Source organism: Mesocricetus auratus, unplaced genomic scaffold (genome assembly GCF_017639785.1).
Source record: "Mesocricetus auratus isolate SY011 unplaced genomic scaffold, BCM_Maur_2.0 Super-Scaffold_100691, whole genome shotgun sequence".
Lineage (NCBI taxonomy): Eukaryota > Metazoa > Chordata > Mammalia > Rodentia > Cricetidae > Mesocricetus > Mesocricetus auratus.
The window spans coordinates 6755841-6779633 of NW_024429267.1; the positions used below are offsets into that span (position 1 = coordinate 6755841).

General features: G+C 44.7%; 1 protein-coding gene across 3 annotated transcripts in view; it reads left to right on the top strand.

Moving 5' to 3' along the window:
* The window catches only part of Ca12 (carbonic anhydrase 12), a 67131-nt gene extending 50893 nt beyond the window's left edge, over positions 1 to 16238 (top strand). Inside the window, exons 9-11 of one of the 3 annotated variants that reach the window (XM_005075510.4) lie at positions 12069 to 12101; positions 12958 to 13045; positions 13747 to 16238. In XM_005075510.4, coding sequence (XP_005075567.1) covers positions 12069 to 12101; positions 12958 to 13045; positions 13747 to 13816 — 191 coding nt within the window. In that variant the 3' untranslated portion in view covers positions 13817 to 16238. The remainder of the gene's footprint in view (positions 1 to 12068; positions 12102 to 12957; positions 13046 to 13746) is intronic. The other 2 variants (XM_005075509.4, XM_005075511.4) reach the window with 2 other exon arrangements.
* Positions 16239 to 23793: the final 7555 nt, after the last annotated feature.

Genomic DNA, 23793 nt, shown 5'->3' on the forward strand with positions numbered 1-23793 from the left:
TTTGTGTGGCTTGGGGATCAAGGTTATTGAAGCCTCATAGAAAGAGTTTGGCAAAGACCCTTCTGCTTCTATTGTGTGGAACACTTTGAGAAGAATTGGTATAAGCTGTTCTTTGAATTTGTGGTAGAATTCTGCACTGAGGCCATCTGGACCTGGACTTTTTTTGGTTGGGAGACTTTTGATGACAGCTTCTATTTCCATAGGGGTTATAGGTCTATTTAAATTGCTTATCTGTTCTTGATTTAGTTTTGGCAAATGATAGCTGTCCAGGAAGTCATCCATTTCCTTTAAATTTTCAAATTTTGTGGAGTACAGGTTTTCAAAGTATGACCTAATGATTCTCTGGATTTCCTCAGAGTCTGTTGTTATGTCCCCCTTTTCATTTCTGATTTTGTTAATTTGCGTGTTCACTCTCTGCTGTTTGGTAAGTTTGGACAAAGGTTTGTCTATCTTGTTGATTTTCTCAAAGAACCAACTCTTCGTTGCATTGATTCTTTGTATTGTTTTCCTGGTTTCTACTTTGTTGATTTCAGCCCTCAATTTGATTATTTCCTGGCGTCTACTCCTCCTGGGGGAGTTTGCTTCTTTGTGTTCTAGAGCTTTTAGCTGTGATGTTAATTCTCTGGTATAACTGTTTTCCTGTTTCTTCATGTGAGCACTTAGTGCTATGAACTTCCCCGTAGCACTGCTTTCAAAGTGTCCCATAGGTTTGGGTATGTTGTGTCTTCATTCTCATTGAGTTCGAGGAAGTCTTTAATTTCTTTTTTTATTTCCTCTTTGACCCAGGGATGGTGCAGTTGAGCATTATTCAATTTCCATGAGTTTGTAGGTTTTCTGCACTTTGTGTTGTTGTTGAATTCTAATTTTAAGGCATGGTGGTCTGATAAGATGCATGGAGTTATTCCAATTTTTTTGTAGCTGCTGAGGTTTGATATGTTGCCAAGTATGTGGTCGATTTTTGAGAAGGTTCCATGTGGTGGTGAGAAGAAGGTATATTCTTTTTTATGTGGATGAAATGTTCTATAGATATCTGTTAATCCCAGTTGGGTCATTACTTCTATTAGACCCTTTGCTTCTTTGTTGAGTTCCTGTCTGGTATTCTTGTCTAGTGGTGAGAGTGGTGTGTTGAAATCTCCCACTATAACTGTGTGGGGCTTTAGATGAGATTTAAGTTCTAATAATGTTTCTTTAACGAATGTGGATGCCTTTGTATTGGGGGCATAGATGTTCAGGATAGACACTTCGTCTTGGTGGGTTTCACCTGTGATGAGTATGTAATGACCTCCTTCATCTCTTTTGATTGATTTTATTTTAAAGTCTAGTTTGTTAGATATTAGGATTGCTACCCCTGCTTGTTTCTTGGGTCCATTTGATTGAAAAATTTTTTCCCAACCTTTAACTCTCAAGTAATGTCTGTCTTTGAGGGTGAGGTGTGTTTCTTGTATGCAGCAGAAGGAAGGGTTCTGTCTTCGAATCCATTCTGCTAGTCTGTGTCTTTTTATGGGTGAGTTAAGGCCATTAATATTGAGGGATATTAATGACCATTGATTGCTCATCCTTCTTCGATTTGCGATGGTTGTTGTTGGTGGAATTATGGGTGGAATTTCGCCCCTTTGTTCTTTTGGCTGTTGGTAGAGAGGGATTCTCTAATGCTTATGTTTTTCTGGTTGTAGTTAGCTTCCTTGGGTTGGAGTTTTCCTTCCAAAATTTTCTGTAGGGCTGGGTTAGTGGACACATATTGGTTGAATCTAGTTTTGTCATGGAATATCTTGTTTTCTCCGTCTATAGTGATTGAGAGCTTTGCCGGGTATAGTAGTCTGGGCTGGCATCCATGGTCTCTTAGTGTAGGTAGAATATCTATCCAGGACCTTCTGGCTTTCAGAGTTTCCATGGAGAAATCAGGTGTAATTCTGATAGGTCTGCCTTTATATGTTACTTGACCTTTTTCCTTAGCTGCTCTTAATATTCTTTCTTTATTCTGTATGTTTGGGGTCTTGATTATTATGTGGCGAGGGATTTTTTTTGTGGTCCACTCTATTTGGTGTTCTGTAGGCTTCTTGTACCTTCATTGGCATGTCTTTCTTAAGGTTGGGAAAGTTTTCTTCTATGATTTTGTTGAATATGCCTTCTGCCCCTTTGAGGTGGATTTCTTCTCCTTCTTCTATACCTATTATTCTTATGTTTGGTCTTTTCATGGTGTCCCATAATTCCTGGATGTTTTGTGTTAAGGATTTGTTGGATTTAAGGTTTTCTTTGGTTGATAAATCCATTTCTCCTAATGTATCTTCAACACTTGAGATTCTCTCTTCCATCTCTTCTATTCTGTTGGTAATGCTTGTATTGGTAGTGCCTGACTGTTTGTCCAGCTTTTCTATTTTCTGCCTTTCTTCAGATTGTGTTTTTTTTAGTGTCTCTATTTCAGTTTTCAACCCTTGCAGCATTTGCATTGCTTCTTGCAATTTTCTGTTTATCTGTTCGTCCGTTTGTTGCCTTTTATGAATTTTTTGGTTTGTTCTTTCTTCCATTTCTTGCATTTTTTGGTTTGCTTTTTGTTCCATTTCTTGGATTTTGTGCTTTGTTTCTTCTTCCCTTTCCTGCCTTTTTTGGTTTGTTTCTTCCTCCATTTTTTTTATTTTTTGCTTTGTTTTTTCTACCATTTCTTGCATTTTTTGCTTTGTTGCTTCTTCCATTTCCTGCCTTATTTGGTATGTTTCTTCTTCTAATTCTTGCATTTTTTGCTTCATTTCTTCTTCCATTTCGTGCCGTTTTTGGTTTGTTTTTTCTTCCAATTCTTGCATTTTTTGGTTTGTTTTTTCTTCCATTTCTTGCATTTTTTGGTTTGTTTTTTCTTCCATTTCTTTGAGGGATTTTCCAATATCCTCTTTTAGGGCCTCTATCATTTTCATGAAAGTGCTTTTAAGATCGTTCTCTTCTGCTTCCTTCGCGTTTGAATATTGGGGTCTTGCTGGTGTGGAGTCTCTAGAATCTGGCGGTGTCATATTTGTTTTTCTGTTGCTGACTGTGTTTTTGTATTGTCTCTTTCCCATCTCTTCTTTTAGTGGGTGCAGAAAGAGCCCCTTCCTGGTCTGGGGACCAGAGTTCCCTTTTGGTGGGTGCTAGTAAGTCCAGTAATCTGGTGGTTCTTCTATGCCTTGTCCAAATGCTGGTCCGTGGGTAGAGAAGAAGAACAGGAATCTGGGGCGCTTAGCCTCCTACCTGGTCCCCTGGACCCTATGCTGGGTCCTGTTGTACCTGATCCGGAACAGCTACTCCCCTGGTCTCCCTGGTTCCTGTAGTTTCCTGGTCTCTTTGGTGGGAGAGAAGATCTGGAGTCTGGGGTGCTTGGCTCCCGCCGGGATTGGGAGCTCTGTGCAGTTCCCAGGCGATCTGCAGGCTCTGGAACTCAGGCTGGGAAGCTGGCCTGTTTACCTGATGATGCCAGAGGGACAGCTACTTCCCTGTACTCCCAGCCTCCTCTCCTTTCCTGGAATCGTTGGTGGGAGAGAAGATCTGGAGTCTGGGGTGCTTTGCTCCCGCCGGTATTGGGAGCTCTGTGCAGTTCCCAGGCGATCTGCAGGCTCTGGAACACAGGCCGGGAAGCTGGCCTGTTTACCTGATGCTCCCTCCGGGATTGGGAGCTCTGTGCAGTTCCCAGGCGATCTGCAGGCTCTGGAACACAGGCCGGGAAGCTGGCCTGTTTACCTGATGCTCCCGCCGGGATTGGGAGCTCTGTGCAGTTCCCAGGTGATCTGCAGGCTCTGGAACACAGGCCGGGAAGCTGGCCTGTTTACCTGATGCTCCCGCCGGGATTGGGAGCTCTGTGCAGTTCCCAGGTGATCTGCAGGCTCTGGAACTCAGGCCGGGAAGCTGGCCTGTTTACCTGATGATGCCAGAGGGACAGCTACTTCCCTGTACTCCCAGCCTCCTCTCCTTTCCTGGAATCGTTGGTGGGAGAGAAGATCTGGAGTCTGGGGTGCTTTGCTCCCGCCGGGATTGGGAGCTCTGTGCAGTTCTCAGGAGATCTGCAGGCTCTGGAACACAGGCCGGGAAGCTGGCCTGTTTACCTGATGCTCCCGCCGGGATTGGGAGCTCTGTGCAGTTCCCAGGCGATCTGCAGGCTCTGGAACTCAGGCTGGGAAGCTGGCCTGTTTACCTGATGATGCCAGAGGGACAGCTACTTCCCTGTACTCCCAGCCTCCTCTCCTTTCCTGGAATCGTTGGTGGGAGAGAAGATCTGGAGTCTGGGGTGCTTTGCTCCCGCCGGGATTGGGAGCTCTGTGCAGTTCCCAGGCGATCTGCAGGCTCTGGAACACAGGCCGGGAAGCTGGCCTGTTTACCTGATGCTCCCTCCGGGATTGGGAGCTCTGTGCAGTTCCCAGGCGATCTGCAGGCTCTGGAACACAGGCCGGGAAGCTGGCCTGTTTACCTGATGCTCCCGCCGGGATTGGGAGCTCTGTGCAGTTCCCAGGTGATCTGCAGGCTCTGGAACACAGGCCGGGAAGCTGGCCTGTTTACCTGATGCTCCCGCCGGGATTGGGAGCTCTGTGCAGTTCCCAGGTGATCTGCAGGCTCTGGAACTCAGGCCGGGAAGCTGGCCTGTTTACCTGATGATGCCAGAGGGACAGCTACTTCCCTGTACTCCCAGCCTCCTCTCCTTTCCTGGAATCGTTGGTGGGAGAGAAGATCTGGAGTCTGGGGTGCTTTGCTCCCGCCGGGATTGGGAGCTCTGTGCAGTTCTCAGGAGATCTGCAGGCTCTGGAACACAGGCCGGGAAGCTGGCCTGTTTACCTGATGCTCCCGCCGGGATTGGGAGCTCTGTGCAGTTCCCAGGCGATCTGCAGGCTCTGGAACTCAGGCTGGGAAGCTGGCCTGTTTACCTGATGATGCCAGAGGGACAGCTACTTCCCTGTACTCCCAGCCTCCTCTCCTTTCCTGGAATCGTTGGTGGGAGAGAAGATCTGGAGTCTGGGGTGCTTTGCTCCCGCCGGGATTGGGAGCTCTGTGCAGTTCCCAGGCGATCTGCAGGCTCTGGAACACAGGCCGGGAAGCTGGCCTGTTTACCTGATGCTCCCTCCGGGATTGGGAGCTCTGTGCAGTTCCCAGGTGATCTGCAGGCTCTGGAACACAGGCCGGGAAGCTGGCCTGTTTACCTGATGCTCCTGCCGGGATTGGGAGCTCTGTGCAGTTCCCAGGCGATCTGCAGGCTCTGGAACACAGGCCGGGAAGCTGGCCTGTTTACCTGATGCTCCCGCCGGGATTGGGAGCTCTGTGCAGTTCCCAGGCGATCTGCAGGCTCTGGAACTCAGGCCGGGAAGCTGGCCTGTTTACCTGATGATGCCAGAGGGACAGCTACTTCCCTGTACTCCCAGCCTCCTCTCCTTTCCTGGAATCGTTGGTGGGAGAGAAGATCTGGAGTCTGGGGTGCTTTGCTCCCGCCGGTATTGGGAGCTCTGTGCAGTTCCCAGGCGATCTGCAGGCTCTGGAACACAGGCCGGGAAGCTGGCCTGTTTACCTGATGCTCCCGCCGGGATTGGGAGCTCTGTGCAGTTCCCAGGCGATCTGCAGGCTCTGGAACTCAGGCTCGGGACATGATAATTCTTATAATGGAGACTTCCCTGTGCCCTGTAGCATTAGCAGATGTCGCTCATCCTTACCTATTAGATGCCAGTGACATATTTCCACCTGTAACATTACAAAATATCTCTAGACATTGCCCAATTCTCTAGGGGAGATGAAGCAAAATGACCCCAATTGAGGACCACTATACCAGGTATTGGTCAATGATTTTGTAGGCTTAGGATTAGTTTTTATCCCCATTAGTATAGGATTCTCAAGTTGAATATCACATGCTCCAATATTTATTTTTTAATTAAACTTTTATTTTTATTTTATATGTATATAGGTATTTTGTCTGCACATATGTCGTATATCGTGTACATGCCTGGTGCCCCAGGAAATCAGAATAGGGTATTAGATTCCATGGAACTATAGTTACAGACAGTTGTAGGTGCTGGGAATCAAACCCAAATCCTCTGGAAAATCAACCAGTGTTCTTAACCATGGAGCCATCCCTAGTCTTTATTGTATTATGTCATGAAAGCCTGAGTCTTGTGATGATGATCCCAAACAAAATAACCTCAAAAAAGCCTTGTTCCCACATACCTTAAGAATGTAAGTAAATATCCTTCTTATATAATTGAGTAAGGTTAGGAGAAGTGGAGAGAGAGAGAGAGAGAGAGAGAGAGAGAGAGAGAGAGAGAGAGAGAGAGAGAGAGAGGAAGACCTGGTCTTCCTTTGAGAAAGTCTACAGACCCTTTATCTGAGCATCCTTCTTCGGGTCCCTCATCATCCCTTGTCTCCTTTCCATCTGTGTGAGGCTTTCTCACTTGGTGACTATTTTGATGGCTTGAAGTTCCTATTCCAGATGGAAAGCTGTAGGTCATACAGGGACTCTGGAAAATGACCTCTTCCAATGAAGACTTGAGCTTGCCCTCAAGATGGGGTGATAGAGAGAAGACTCACCTGAAGCCAGCTCAGGTTTCCTGAGAGCCAGGCACCCTAAGTGAGGATGCTGGAAAGAGTACAGGCCAGGACCCAGAAGTGGGTTATTTCTTCCCAGTCAGTGACACCAACTCTGAGTCCAAATGGTGACTGATAGTAAGGCAAGGGTCTATCAAACATAAATACTAACATTGTCTAGCTCCTTTTAAGCATGTTAGGGGCAAGGAAACTGCAGAGACACAAAGAGGCCAAAAAGTTTCTACAATCATGTCTTTAGTGGGCTTGCTCTGAGGAGCTGCATGCCAGTCACTAGGGATCTAGAGCCAGCTGAGGGGCATTTAGATGAGTGAGTGTGCTGTACTGTTGAGCTTGCTGGACGTTGAGGGGGGGAGGGCTCTAACTAATAGCCATTTGCAGAATAACATAACTAGAACCTGCTTATCCTGGAGAGACCTGCATAGTTTTAGAAAAATGTTCAAAAGAGAGACATTTTACCCAGATAAGATGGCTAATTAATTTTTTTAAGACTAGAACTTACATGCCATGGTTATTGACCTTGTGTTTCTTCCAGTTTCTGTTTATAAATAAAAACTATTAGATGGAAGAGTATCATCAGTTCTTCCAAGGCATCCAGTGACAAATCAGAGAAGTTCCTACCTTCAAATGCCTAGACCTGGAATATGTTGTCTATGAGAACAGTCCATGCTTTGGCAGGACTTTGAAATAAGAGATTTCATCCCACAATTAAACAGAATTGAAAGTGGAACTAGAGAATGCTAGACAGTCTGAACTGTCAGTGGCAATCATCAAATGTGCTAAGGAGTGAAGTCCCAGTCCCCTCAACACACCGAGTTTTCTTACCATGGCCCTGCTGTGCACTGTGGGGACAGAGACAAACAAACACCAACCCCAGCCCCAAGCATTCCTTGCTCCTGATGACAAGCCCATGACACAGAGCAGGCTGAGTTCAGGAACAACAGCTGGGAAGTGGGCCAGGCAGAAGGCTGTATCCCTTCCTATGAGGCCCCCGGCTGATTCTCCGTCAGCTCTCAGTGGCCCCATCCCTGTCCTCGAAGCCTCAGCCCCCCACACTGCAGGGCCTCCTAAAACAGGGAGGGCACATACACTATTCCTCTTGACTGGAGTGGCTCTCTCACGTTCACAAAGTTCTTTTAGGACTCAACTTTAGTCACACTCTCTCATAAGCCCTCCCTACTACCCTGGAGTTGGCTTACCATCCTCTTTTATCTGACTTATCATCTCTAGTGTAGTATACCAACCATATTACTGTATTTATTACAATACAGTAAACACACACACACACACACACAGAGAGAGAGAGAGAGAGAGAGAGAGAGAGAGAGAGAGAGAGTGAGTGAGTGAGTGAGAGAACATTATACAGGATACATTTGCATCCTTACAGAAAGGATGTCTGATGTCTCATGATCATTCATTCTTTATTCCTGGCACTATGCCCAGTGCATGCTATAAGCTTGCTGAAAGAATATAACTGATTGTTTCCTTTCCCCTTTCCTCCCCATATCTTCTATCTAGAATGGTTTACACATATGCCTGGCCAGTTGTCAAATTTCAAGTCTTACTTTTCTCTATTCTAAGTTTGCAAACAATGTTAAAATAGAAACATATGTAAGGGAAATTCAAGACTGGAACTTGCAATTGAGTTTGTAAGGCCTGGAGGAAGTTGCCAACTGATGTCACACTTTTTGCTGCTCTGAAATGACAGGGTATAAGCTCCCCGTCCTATTAGCCAACACCCCTTAAGCCCTGACGGCCTGGGCCACTGAATGAATGCAACAAGAGCTGGCATGGCACCTGGATCAGAGCAGTGTGGCAGGCATGCTTGCAATTTGGGAGACAAAGTTTTCCATTTCAATCATAGTTTTATAAGTCAGCTACTTTTTTATCTGTCTAGTGGTGCCTTTTTGACAGATTTCTTTGTAGAAGTTATTTCCTCACTGGGTTGTATAGGGTTGATGAAAAACAATGCCAGGTTAAAAATACCGTCCAAAGATAATAATGTGTGCTTGGTCACTGAGAACATTTTCCTAAGCAAAGTACTATTTGAAGAGAACACTAGCACTACAGTCATTTGACTCTATGGCTTATAACATCACACGCTAAGGGGAACTTGTCATCACTCTAAGTCAATGTCATGTTCTTAAGCAGTCAAACCCCTGGTAAACATAAACTCTCCTGGCTTCTTTCATAAGACTGGAGACCACTGAAGACTGGCCTATGTTGTCTTTGAGAACAGTCCATGCTTTGGCAGGACTTTGAAATAAGAGATTTCATCCCACAATTAAACAGAATTGAAAATGGAACTAGAGAATACTAGACTGTTGTTCCAGGTACTCCAAGATGTGTAAATGAGTGCTTGCCCTTCGGGCTGGACTTGTCTGTGTTTGTGCTTGAGGCTTCAGAGCACCTCAAGAGCAGTTAACCAGCATCCTCGGGGCAGCCAGACGCCAGTGGAAGATGCAGCTCCTGAGCCAGCTGGTCCAGGTAGCAAAGCCTTTGTGTCCAGCAGTTCCTGACCTTCTCCAGGTGTCCTACCTTCATGGACAGTGCTGCTGTCTGTACCTATGCGCAACTTCCTTTTGTGTGTCATATTGCCCTATCTCTGCTCCCTGTGGCTGGTACCCAAGTGCTCTATGGAGGCACTTAGTAGGCAGCACTCCCCCATCTTCTCAGCTTGAGTTATCATCTATCTCAGGAGTCTTTTCTGCTGGGTTATGGTCAGCTGGCTGTCATGGGTCACCTCTGAGAGCAAGCCTGTCTCCATTTTCCCCATCTGTCATCATTTTTCTTTAGGAACTACACGTCATTGTCCCTGTTTGGAAACAACCAATTTCTTTGTTTAAGCTGAATGTACCCTTCTCCAGCTCTGTCCATCCTATGTCATCTTTCGTGCCTGTACTCCAGTTGCCCAGAGACTAGTCTCCCCTGGCTGAGCCTCTGCCGACAAATACCTAGCCTTCTTTTTTTCTTGCTTCAGTTCTCAAATTATCTCAGCATTTCTCCCTATACCCTGAAAATCTCATTGCTAGCTCCGTGGCTGTTTAGTTAGCAGATGCTTTGGCCCTATCTTCAGTGGGCCTGTAACCCATTAAGCAGGGTCTTTTTCTGTAGACCTTGGTTGGTGCTGCCTAAACTGGTAGGATGGCATTTTACCCACATCTTCCTGCCCTGGGCATCATACGGAGGTAGAACCATTACAGTGACACCCTTGCCAGTATTTTCTTCCTTGGCACATTAGCTGCTTTACTTTTTTGCAACATCAAAGTCTTAGCTGAAAATTCACTTATTCCAGTCTCTGGAACTTTCTCTGTCTTCACTGCTATTTGTGCTCACATCATTGTTTCCAAGGAGAGACCATTTAGTCCCTGACAGAGTCCACCCAGGAGTGAAAAACTTGGGTTGGAGCACTGAATCCAGTTACGCCATTGTCAAAATCCTGCAGAGCAAGCAAGGACATGCTAGACTGTTCCTCCAGAGAAGCCACCAAGCTGGACCGTTCTGGAGAAAAGTATCACTCTAGGACCTAGATCCCCGTGGGCTTTGCTCAGCAATCCAAGTCCACAGTACACAGATGACTCCTTCAGCAGTGTGGTCGGAGTGCTCAGCTGTTTGGTCCCATGTGACTCTCACTTGTTTATGGTGACTGTGAAAGGCATGACCCAAATTGAACAACTTAGCCAGGTGGCTTGCTAGTGACAGGCTTATGTGGCTAGATCATCACTTTGAGCTTCTGGGGCTTGAGGAACAAAAGTGGGTTTCATCAAAGGACTAGAGAAGAAACACCCAGAGTTTGTTTAAGATAGAAATGAACTAGGTCTTTGAGTACCATAAAACAAAACAAAAGCAAAAATCAGCAAACTCAAATACCAAGTTGTACTGTTCTGGGGGCCCAGGCTAGAAGGAGCACACAGTAGGCACTGGAGAAGTATGAAATTCTCCCTGGGTGGAAACCTGCCCTACATGTGTCTTGAGCCATACATTGTTCCCCGTGCTCAGCTTACCAGGGAGGCCTGGGCAGGCAATCTGACCAGGGGAGCTACCTAAGAGCTATGAACTACTGGTGGTGGCCAGTCAGAACAGGCACTGTTGGGGACACCCTCCTCATGTCTACTCAGTTTACTCTCACAGCAGCCAGGGCCACTCAGGTGCAGACTTGTCTCAGGCTTGGCAGGCTAGATGTGAAATTGCAGGACAGTAGAGAAGGATACAGGTATTACAGCTCCTGGGGAATCAGCCAGATTCCAGCCACATGATAGGAGAAGGCAGGTAAGCAAAACCTTACCCTGCAGGTCTTGTGCCTCAATATGTTGAAAGCCCCAAGGGTGAATTATGACCCTCTGCGGACACCTCACACTTGGCCTGGGCTTACCTAGAGTCTTGGCTTCTATGGTGGGCTTTACAGGTGCAGGGTATCTCTGTGCTATCTCTGTGTGTCAGACGGGGTTACCACAGCCTGTCAAACTCAGGCTTCCAGTGTGGGTTAGAAAAACACCACAAATAGACAGCAAGCAGGCAGGGAGGCGCGCGCACGCTCGCGCGCGCGCACACACACACACACACACACACACACACACACACGCTTTGTAAAGTTTCTAAAAACCACCTGAGAAAAGGGTGTGTGTAAACAGACTTCTTTAGATGACTGAGAGAAAGAGGAAGAGTAGTAAGAACCTAGAGGAAGCGGGCTAGGGGCTGCTCAGGGAAGGTGTTGTAATTAGGTTCCTCTGTTTATTCAGAAAGATGCAGTCACAGGTGACTATGCCCTTGGAAATCCCTAGCAGGCTGTGGGGTTTTACCTTTGATGGCTGGGCCCCACACAGAACTCTAAACTCATCCTACTTATTCCTAATAGTGACTCCTAGGGGGAAGTCATAATACCCCAGTCTCGTGAAGTAGAGATGATAGGTTGGTATAGTAGAAGAGTTTGTCCAGTAAGACCAAGCAGAAATGGAAAAGAACCAAACCATGATGTTAGAATAGGTGTGGGAAGGGAGAAAGCTGGTGGCAGGTTCCCTACAGGGAAAGGCAGGTAATAGAGAAACAGAAAACCTGCCAAAGTAGACTGATTCTTACCCATCTTCTCTTTGCCTCTCTTTGCCAAAAAGTGAAGTTTTGCCCTAGCAAAGAAAGTGACAGTGCAAAAGGAATGGGGGATGGAGGAGAAAACAGGATGGATCCCCCTACCCCATCAACCTGTGACAAGGGTAACCATTGCCGGGCGTTGGTGGTGCACACCTTTAATCCCAGCACTCGGGAGGCAGAGGCAGGCAGATCTCTGTGAGTTCGAGGCCAGCCTGGTCTACAGAGCTAGTTCCAGGACAGCCTCCAAAACAATACAGAGAAACCCTGTCTCGAAAAACCAAACAAAAAAACAAAAATAAATAAAACAAGGGTAACCATCTCCCAAATCTGAATAAGCCCTGGAATACCAACCAACAATAAAAGAGTTTTATGCTATGCACTGGTCAGATCCATCATGGTCTGGCTCTAGATTAACTTCCAATCTTTTCTCCCCCTCCCCTTTGAAGTAGGACTCCTTACCGACACAGGACTGAGTTTGGGTATGTGGTCTCCTGAGTGTGCATGTTACAGCTGGGTGATCCTGTGATTTTCAGTGTGATCTGGGCCTGTGATTCTTTCAGTCCATCTTCCTGCTTCTCTGCTGTTGCTTTGGCTTCCGGTATCCCTCAAGCTGCTCTCTAATTAAAAAATGAACTGCCAATCAAATGTTTCTCTAATGAAAAGACTGAATCACTCTGTGGTGTGTATGCAAAGATCCTATTTAAGACATTCTGTTCATTAAGGTTGGAGGGCATTGATTGCCTAAAACCACACCTAAACCTAAGGTCAGGTGACTGGTCACATGACCTTGACCATGGGGTTGGTTGTTTGGGACTGCAATGAAAATTGGGGGCAACATTTATAGAATCATCCCAAGAGACCTTACATCCTGCAAGCAAAAGTAGACTGAGATCTTACTCCGTAGCCCAGGGTTTCTCAAAGTGTGGTTCATAGACCACAAGCATCAGCATCAACGTCAGCTGGAGATGTTTGAAAATAAAATGCAGATTCCTGGGTCCCAGGTCCAGCAGACTAAACCAAGTCGCTGAGGACTGACCTTTTGGAAAGTCTACATTGTAAACATGATCCTCAGATGATGCTGACATGACCCTCAGATGATCCTTGTGCAAGTTTGAGAACCCCTGCTGAAAAACCACTGCAATTTGTAGACGCCTTTCTAAGTCCTCCAGCCAGTCAGTCTCACAAAGCCAGAGGCTGGAATCTGAGAACAGAGGTGGGAAATCACAATGTTCTGAGGACAACCATAGAGCGAGGACATAATTTCATAGCCGTGTGCTATGGACTCAGATGAGGAAAAGGGAGGAATGTGACATGTGTTCCCTGCCTCCTCACCAGGTGTCATCCTTTCCGTGGCCCTGGCTGGTGTTCTTGGCATCTCCATTGTTCTGGCAGTATCTGTTTGGCTCTTCAGAAGGAAGAAGAGGTGAGTTGGTTTGGATTTAGAATTCCCATTCTGAATGTGCCACTTGTGTGCCCATGGTGATTGGTCTGTCTGGTGAGACAACTTTGCAGAAGGAAGAGCTCTGTTGTGTAACCCACACTGTCTTAGGAGTGCTGGTCTCCAAACACCAGTGTCCAGGTCCTCACATGAAACACTGGTTATGTAAAGGTTACTGTGCTCAGGTGTGGAGGTGACTCTGCCAGCCTTGTGCCGTTACTAGTGAGCCGTGAGGCCTTAGACAAGTCTTCTGACTTGTGTTTGTCTTTGCATCAAGACAAATGAAGAAAAACCTGATCTCTTACTCACATTAGCTATAAATGCCTTTGCCTGTAGTTTTATTACCATGCTTGGCTTTTCCTAAGACAATTTATTTTTCTTGGTATGGAAAATAAGGTTTCCAATTATGGCATCAGAAGTTTGAAGTGGGGGTAATAATGACACCTGCTTCAGAATGCAAGCCTAGTATGACCAGGCCTTAAAAACAGAAAAATAATAGGTTCTGGTTTAGCTAACACTTGATGTGACACCATTCTCTCCCAAGACCAACAGACCTGGGAAAGGTCCCCCAGAGAGGAATCCGGACCTTTAAAACTCCTCCATTCCATACCTGAGCCAGGCTGCTCTCTGGCTCCTTCTCTCTCCTTTTTAACTAACAAAGACTTGTGTTCTTATTGTTCCTGTAGCAAAAAAGGTGACAACAAGGGAGTCATTTATAAGCCAGCCATCAAGAAGGAGACTGAGGCCCACGCCTGAGGTCCCTGGCACTCTCAGACATCCAAGAAAGGACCTTGCTTTGGACACTACATACTTTGGCTCTCTGGACACTTGAAATACCTCAAGGTGTTCTCTGGAGCTCAACTGTTACCCCTTCCCCAGACTCCTGTGAGGCTTCCGGCTGGGCTTCCCATGTTCTGCTGTCACAGCCACCCCAGGGGGACCAGTGAGTGTGATGAACTGAACTAGGGGACAGGAGATCTCAGTGGATTGCTCTAGCTAGACGAGATGGCTAAAGATTCTGAATTCTGGCTCACAAACCTAACCTGCTTGTGGGCTATTACAGTATGGAAAATACTTGCATCCCGGGTTCATCTTGACACATTCCCAGAGCCTTGGACATCCTAGTTATTCTCTAACCTCCAAACCCTTTGCTCAGGTGATACGTTTGAACATCAGTTTCCTTGGATTTCCTTCTGCCCTGACAGACCCTCCAGCTTGACCTCATGCCTATGGGGAAGAACCGAGACAGAAAACATCAGATTATCAGAAAAAAGTGAAAAAACTATAATACACTAGGGCATTTCCACAGTCCCGTCTTTTGGGTTAGAGACATTGACCAAACCTTTCAGCAATGCAGGCTCAAGTTCTGTTTCTTAGTGGGGATAAAGAGGACCCAGAGAAAAAGAAACAGAGGGACGGGGAAGGCATGCATTGTCCGGAAGTCTTCCTTTGGAGTCAGAACTAGAATCAAGACACAGTGAAAGAAACTGAGTCTAAGTTACCGCCTGCTAACCCCAGGAGGGCAGTTGAGCTTTACCCTCCTCTCCGCTGCTAGGAAGTGAGTTGCTTTCTCTCTCCTGCAGTAGATGTGACTTGTGGAATGATCTGTCTGTTGTGAATCCACGGGAAACAGACAGAAGCAAGACTACTCTACAGCTTTGTCTCTTTCGCCCAAATGCCAGCTCTACCTTGTCTGATATCTCTACTCCTCTGCCTGTGGGCAAGTCTAAACGATGTTTAGTCAACATGTATTTCATACTATCAAAGCAGGAAGCTACCTGCGTAGAGCCAAACCAGATCCTGGTATTTAAGTACCAAAATCAACAGAATGTTCCCAAGGTTTTCCCTGTTCTCTCCACTCAGTCACACGGTTTCTGAGAATACTTAATTCCTTCTTCATGTTCTTCCCACAGAGGTGATACCCTGTGGAGAGCAGTCAGCTCCAGCCCCTGATTGCTAGCACAGGGAGTTCTCCTATTTAATCTCATTTTGACAGCATGGAATGTCCTCTTGAAGCACAAGGTTTTTTGTTTTTGTATCTTTTTCCTTCTACCCCTTCCTCTGACTTGCTAAAAATCTTTTTCTACCATTATAACTTTTCATAATGGCAATCCCTATGTCTTTGTAGTATAATTCGCTGAACAGGGTTACAGGTGACCCAATGGAGGCTTGGCCGTGTGTGCAGTGTATGTGCATGCACATGGGCTCTCTGACAGCCTTGGAGTCTGGATGCCACCCTAGCCTTGCAACTGACATGCCTGATGGTATCACCACAGTAAGGACAACCATCAAGAAGAAGCGACACAACTCAGAGAGCCAGAATTGTCAGCCAGTGCTAGCATAAAGCACTCTGGGACAGCAAGACTGTCTCAATTATATACTGACAAGTTAAGTGAGAGCACAGCGAGATCGTCATACCTGACCTGAGGACTGAGCATAAAAGGAGATATGCTAAGAGGTGAAAACAGTGGCATTTCTCCTTCCCTCTTCCCATTCAGCATGGCCCAGACATTCAGTCTCCGTTCAACCCTCATGGCTGAGACGAAACAAAGCCAGGGAGGCAGAAAGAGTGTGCCGAGAATCAGTGCTGTGGACCTTTAACTTTTGAAGATGCAGCTTTCTCCATATTCCCAAACACTCTGGATGCCTGGCCACCCCTGAGGGAACCCGGTCCTGTGGTGTGTGATGCACAGCTCACCTTACACTCCTTAACTCGCCTGTGTGAGGTGTAAGGTGGGTGCCTAGGAGAGCCTGGGCGGGCACAGGGCTGGGCACATGGCAGGTGAAGAAGATCAACACAAGGCACGGGCAGGTGGGGCATGCACTGGGGACACGGGGAGGCACTGGTTTCTGCAGTCTGTCCCCTGCCTCTAATGGGAGAATTACAGTCTCGCTGTCCCTATTATAGGAAGGCCTGCACCCATGGCTTTAATAGGCATTCTAGAATTTGTTTCACTTACTGTCTTAATCATATTTCTATTCCTCTTCCTCTCAACACTCTTTGAAGGCCTCCTGATCAGCCCTGAGGGAATAGTATCCCTGGGTCCCCGTGCCTCTCATCCCATAGACCACTGTGATGATGGCCTGTTTAGCACTTCTATATTTATTGTACCAATGATTGTAATGAAGACATACACTGAAAATACAAGAAATTGTAATAAAAATATTTTTCACATCAGACTGATTTTTCCCCCAAAGGTAAGAGTGTATGGAGCATTTCTATTGGTGATGAGTAACTAAGGAGAACAAATGATCTCGTCATTTGCATCTAGCTCTTAGAATCTGGATAAGGAAAATATACAGATGGACTTAATCACTCAGGATGGAAGGTATAAAGATATATGATGTGTGAAGCTCTGAGTCATGTAGCTGCTTATTAGTGAGGCTGGAAAATTCAGAGTAATTAGGGGAGGGCTTAGGAGGGAAACAGGGTATAAGCTGAGCCTTGAAGAACAAGTCACAGGATGCCTGCTTTCCCAGCCATTGAGAGGCTGTGACAGAAACATCAGGAGGCCAAAGACCAGGGACTGGAGAGATGGCCAAGCAGTTAAGAGCATTTGATGCTCTCGCAAAGAACTGAGGTTTAGTTAATACCCATGTCCAGTGCCTCACAATCACCTGTGACTCCAGGTCCAGGGAATTCAACACCTCTTATTGCTTTTGGGTACCCATATCCATATCAGATTTGAACAGGTGAATGGAAAAAGAGGAGGTATCCCGAACCAAAGGGCTATAACTATAGGGAATATGTCTGTGTCTCTTCTTACCCTGTGAATACTGCAATCAGTAGATGGATGGCCTCTCTTGGCTGCCGTTTCCTTATTTTGGATCCTTTCACAAAACATACTATCACCTCCAAATAACCTTTTGTCTAAATCCAGATTTCACATACTGCTTTGCTAAAGAGGAGGTACTGTGCAGGTTACAATAGGTCTTATCATTGTTTGTGTGAGTTATTTAGAGAAACCTCTAATTTTCACTCTGTAACAGTGAACTATCCATGAATAACATGCTCTAGGAGGTGACCCAGCAGCTGACCCAGCACTGGATTAGAAACATTACACACCATGGGTATTGATGGTGGCTTTATTGGGAACCAAGGCATTCTCCAGCTCTCCGCTTTGCCATCCTTCCAGGTGTCATGGGCACTTGCAGGGATGCAGACAGGTGGGGAGCAAGACACAGAGCTCCCTGAAAAGCTCATGCTTTGGACTTGCTCTCATGCCTCTAGGCAGGAAGCCAGGAAGACACTTCAGCATCGGGAAGTGAGTAACTCCTCTCTCCACAGCCTTTCTCCCTGTTCTATAAAATCAACACTCATCTGGGTTAAGCCAGGAAGGCATGGAGGTGAGAGCTACTAGCGGCATAAAACATTCAATCCCTCCTTTCAGCAAGATCATTCCCTCCTCCAAATACAGCTAAAACTACCTAAGCTGGGCCTGGAAGAAAAATCACAGGGTGCTTGTGTTCCTGGCCCTTGGGAGGCTGAGGTAAGGAGGATCAAGAGTTCAAGACCAGCCTTGACTACATAATGAGGCCCCGTCTTGAAAAAACAAAATAGATTTGAACAGATGGATAGAAAGGAGGAGGCATCCCCAAACCAAAGGACCATGAATGTACCATCCAATAGAGAAAAAAATATAATTCACACACAACACAATTTAGACTCTCTAGAATTCACGAAAAAAGGGATAAAGAAACCAGTAACATTTTAATAATCTCATATAATTCAACGGACCTAAGATAGTGTGATTCCAATATGTAATCGGTACTTAAATGGGATATTTCAATTATATTATCATCTATCTTAAAAACCTGTTGTATAATTTACATGTCACCATGCACAGGGAGGGCAGGCCTAGAGGATCAACTTGAGGTTAGAAGATTGGAGATGGGAGACAGATTATAGAGGATACCAGAGAAGAAGACAGGACAAGGAAAATCAAGCCAAGGTGAGCATGTTAGTACCAGACCTTGGACTTGGTTCCTCCTCTCCTCCTATTTCTTCCTTTAGTATCAGTAGCTTCCCAGCCCTCCTGACCCTAGACACTGCCTGGAGGGTCCATGTGCTGAGGAGTGCTTTTGCTAACTCCCACTGTAGCTGGTACCTGATGATCCTCAGCACAGCCTCTACCTTCCCTCCCTCTTCCCATCTCCTGAAGTCCTCCCACCTCCTAGGTCCTTCCATCTACAAGGCATTTCTAGACTCTGGGTGCCCATCAGACTGAAGAGGCTAGGTTCTAGCAGAGTCATGCACACATGAACTCTGTTGCTTCCATTGTTCACTATGGATCTGCCTTGTGTTGAGAGAGTGGTGCTCCTTCAGGGACTCACAAATCTCACAAGGCCCACTCCCAGAAGCAATGGAGACCTCTGGGGAATCTGCACAATCCTTAGTCACCATCTGCAGGATAGATCTGGGTATGGTCACGTTGAGCTGCCATCCACTTTTAAGGTCATCCAGTCAGAGGCTCACCATAGCTCTTGTGACTCAGATTTGACAGTTGAAAGATTGCAGGGAGATGTGAGGCTAGATGTCATGGGAAGAACCCTGTTCCACTTATGCCCCTTCATTATATAACGACTTGGCACAGATAAGGACCAAACTGCTTTACTGCACTGAATGATTCACCATAAAAGTATTTGTCATCAGGTGACATACATTTGACTGTATCATTATGACTGTAGGTCAACTAGCAATTTGGTATTTCCTTGAACAGCCTGACTGCTTCAATGTACTTTTGTTCCATGATGCAATCACCCAGGGAAAGGTGGAGTACTGCCTCCATCTTCTAAGTAGGAAACAAGTATCTAGCTAGCTAAAGAGCATCATGGTCTTCAGAACGAGGGTCCCCTCTACAGACCACATCAAAGCATCTTTTAAAAAAACATTTCATTTCTCTCTTTTTCTCTCTTTCCCTTTCTGTCTGCCTGCCTCTCCCTCCCTCCCTCCCTCCTTCCCTCCGTGTGTGTGTGTGTGTGTGTGTGTGTGTGTGTGTGTGTGTGTGTGTAAGGATTATATGAGCATAATTTAAAGTATATGAGAAGTGGTTGAACTGGTGGGTATATTCATTATCTTGCTTTTCCCATGTATGCCAAGAATTTACACTTTAAATACAAGCCTTAGTATAGTAATTGCATAACTCAATAGACATGGGGAAAAGGGCAACCAGATATAGGCAACCATACCTGATCTCCTCCTGGCCACCAAGCAGGAGAGGTTTGGCCAGGGCTGGCCTCACCCTTCCCTTGGACTACTATGGGAAGAAGTATGATCTCTACGCATTTGCCCAGCTATGACCTCTCAATACTGGAAGTCAAACTCATCATTTCTACTTGAGTTCACTTCTTTCAAACATTAACTCTTTCAATTGTCTACAATATGCCCAACAAACACAGGATCCTGGGTTCAAGGACATACTGAGACCTCTACAGCTATTCAGTGATGATAGAGTCAACCAGGCTTCTCTTGAAGAAGCAAAGACTCATCTAGTGACATATATAACATAACTAGTTAGTATATCTGACTACACCAGTATGGTGATATATTGTTTATGATTTATTAAAGCTACTAGAGATCAAATTAGCAAAACAGCTATACTAGTTAGCTATAGAAGTTAGGCAGTGGTGGCACACACCTTTAATCCCAGGACTCAGGATTAAGAGGTAGATGGATCTCTGTTAGTTCAAGGCCACACTGACTGCACAAAATTGATCCAGTCAGGTCACACAAAGATGATTTCAGATTTGGGATAACACACCTTTAATCCCAACACTAGGGAGGTATAAAAAGCAAAGGGTCTTGTATGGAGATTGATTCTCCAGCCACACTGAGGAGAGGCAGCAGTCTGAGGCTTGGTGAGAGCCTTTTATCGCTGAAGATTTGTGGAAACAAGGATTGCCATTTCATCTGGAGAGAGGTAAGATCTACTGGCTTGGCTGCTTTGCTTTTCTGATCTTCAACTTGAAGTTTGAACCCCAATATCAGACTCTGGGTCTTTTTTTTCATGTTACACACCAGGTCTCATATATCTTAGTGTCTCTTCTTATGACTTACATAGAACCATTTGAATCCATGGAGGGCCATGTAGCCATTAACAAACACAGCTCGGGAGCTTAACATTCTCTTAACCACTGGTGAAATGAAGATAGCATCCTTCCTATCTATTAAAGTCATTTTCAACTGACTTTCACATATACCATCTCATTTGAAAACAAGACTTAATGAGCAACTATTGTCTGTTAAGTGCAGAGTAAGTGATGGGGATTCTAGCATGATTTAGACAGGATCTCTGTATCAATGAGCTCATTTAGGGAGATAAAAGCCACTAACTATAACATATAGTAACCTGAACATGATGCTGTGCTGTCCATTATAGAAGAATGGCTAAACAAATAATGGCATATGCACAAAACTGAATTCTATTCAGCAATTAAATTTGTAGATACCGATATTTGTGAAAATAAATGAATCTCAGGAAATTGTTGGGCAAAAGAAGCCAGAGACAGAAGTACACATCATGTTGTTCTAGTTATATAAAGTTCAAAAATAAGCAAACTATTTTTGAATATATATTCAATATATATATTCAATATATATATGGGGGTGTATCTAGGGAAGGGGCATGTAAGTCATAATGGCATGTGGAGATCAGAGGACAAGTTTGTTGAGTCAGTTCTCTCCTACTTTTACATGGGTTCTGGGAATTGAACTTAGGACACCAGGCTTATGTGGCAAGCACCTTTATCCTTTGAGTCATTCTGATGGCCCCAAACAAGCAAAATTTATCTCTGATTGATAGTAATGAGAGCCACTGGTTGTGTCAGTGTGGAGTGACTTGAAAGGAGGAAAAGCAACCACTGGGGGGAAGGAAATGTTTTGTTTTGGCAGGAGAGGGTTGACACTAGAGTACACAAGGGCCAATGTATACATATATTCAATCACAAATTATTTTATCATATGCAAATTATCCCCTGATTTAAGAATAAAGTATGTAAGGGGTCATAGTGGAGAAAGCCACTAACCTTTCTAAGTCAGGTAAGGCATCACAGGAAGCAACACTTGAGAAGGACTTGAAATCAGGTGCTTCCTAGTTAGAACTAAGAAGAATAAAAATGTGTGAAAGTTCATGGCACAGGCTGGAGAGGTGGTGCAGAAGTTAAGAGCACTGGCTCCTACTCTTCTAGAGGTCCTGAGTTCAATTCCCAGTGACCACATAGTGGCTCACAACCATCTATAGTGAGATCTGGTGCCCTCTTCAGGCATGCAGGTATACATGTAGGCAGAATACTATACATAATAAATAACAAAATTTTTTAAAGAAAGTTTATGGCACAACTAAATAAAGGAAGCCCCAGGAATGTGGTTGAGATTACCCAAGAAGGGAGGATAGGCCTTTGATTCATTTTGAATTGATTTCTATGCTGGGTGAAATATTTTAATTTCAATGTGAATATTCTATTTTCTCTGCTTTATTATTTGAAGAGCCTGGCCTTTTCTACAATGTATGTTTTTCAAAACATCTTTGTCAGAAATTAGCTGGCTACAGCTCTGTGGTTTATTTCTGGATACTCTTCCATTCTATTAGTCTATATGTTTATATTTGTTCTTGTGTCAGTACTGTGTTGTTTGTTACTATGGATGTGTGGTATAATTGGAAATCAGGGACTGTGAAACTCCCAACATTGCTCATTTTGGTTAGGATTGCTTTAGCAGTTTGGGGTTTTGCTTCCATATGACATTTAGGTTTATTTTTTTTAATTTGATGAAGAATGTAATTGGCATTGTAATGATGACTTCACTGAGTTTACAGATCATTCTCAGTAATATAGCCATTTTATACTAGTATTTTGGGGGGATTCGAGACAGGATTTCTCTGTGGCTTTGGAGGCTGGCCTGGAACTAGCTCTTGTAGACCAGGCTGGTCTCAAACTCACAGAGATCGCCTGCCTCTGCCTCCTGAGTGCTGGGATTAAAGGTGTGCGCCACCACCACCCAGCTCAATACCAGTTTTTTAAAGAAGTGTTTCATTCTGTAGCCCTGACTGAAACTTGCTCTATAGACAGACCAAGCTAGCCTTAAACTTGCAGTGACCTTCCTGGCCTCTGCCTCCAAAGTGCTGGAATTATAGTTCTATGCTACCATACCTAGCTTCATAAATATTAACTTTCTGATTCATGAACATGGGAAGACATTCCTTCTACTGTCTTCATAAGTTTGCTTCTCTCTCTCTCTCTCTCTCTCTCTCTCTCTCTCTCTCTCTCTCTCTCTCTGTGTGTGTGTGTGTGTGTGTGTGTTTTAAAGTTTTCATTGTAGATGTTGCTTACCTCCTTGGTTAGGTTTAGGAATATTTTTAGGCGGTCTGGAAAGATGGCTCAGCTCTTAAGGACTAGGCTCACAACCAAAAATATAAGAATATTTTTAGGCTATTATAAACAAGATTGTTATTCTGATTTCTTTCTTGGCATGTTGATAATTGGAGCATAGAAAAGGAGATTGTGTATGTTAATTTTATATTCTGCTACTTTACTGAAAGTGTTTCAGATCTAAGAGGTTTCTGGTAGAGCCCTTAAGCCTCCTAAGTACAGGGTAATTTTATTTATTCTTTTCTTATCTGTATATCTTTTCTTTCTCTTCCTATTTTACTCTAGCTATGACTTTAATTTACTGTATCATGTAAAAGTAGAGCAAGTGGATACTTGTGTCTTCCTCATTCCCAATTTTAGAATAAATATTTATCAGAACCTCATATTATGTGGATCAAGGAGATTTCTCCAACTTCCCTCCCCTTTAATTCTTCCTGTCTTATCCACTGAGGAGAAAGCTAAAAGAATGCCAGGGGTAAACCTCACTGCAAAGCTGATACTTAATTTTAATATTATAATATAAGATCCCCCATTATATTGCTGCAACAATAGAATTCTAGTATACAACAGTGTGTCATAGCAGAATGAGTTGCAAGACAGAGATAGTCTCTAAAATAAGCCCTTACAGAGGCCAAAGTCAAGAGGATGTTAAAACAAGAGCATCCCAGGTTTTTGGTACAAATGATCAGCAAACATTAAATGTAGTCTAATCCTGTGCAGTTTAACATGAAATTTACCCTAATGGTTTATTTTACTTACTAAGTGATCTCCAGCTCGCAACAGACAATGGCACGCTATATTAAGAAGCAAACAAAAGGAGCTGTGACTCAGAGGTTAAAGCACTTGTGCAAGGGTGAGGACGGGAGTTTGGATCCCCAGAACCCATGTATATGCCAGGTGGCTGTGGGGGCCTGCTTGTAATTCCAGGATTCCCAGAGCAAGTTAGATAGCAAGAGTGGCCATGAGTTTGACTGAGAGGTCCTGTCTCAATAAATAAGGTGAGGAACAACTGAACCACCTTCTTGACATCAATCTCAGCGTTAATGTGCATGTGTCTACACACACACACACACACACACACACACACACCAAACATACACATGGAAATGAACACAGAACAAGAAAAAAGCTGAGTCTGAAAAAGATACAGATTTTAATATTTTTTCAAAAGATGTTTATTTTTATTTAATATATGAGTGTTTGCTTGCTTATGTTTGCACCACATAAATGCAGTTCCCTAAGAAAGAAGAGTGTGTCAAAACCCCTGGAATTGAAGTCACAGAAAGTTGTGAACCACTGTGTGGATGCTGGGAACTGAACCTGTGTCCTCTGTAAGTGGACAAGTGCTCTTAACCACTGAGCTGCCT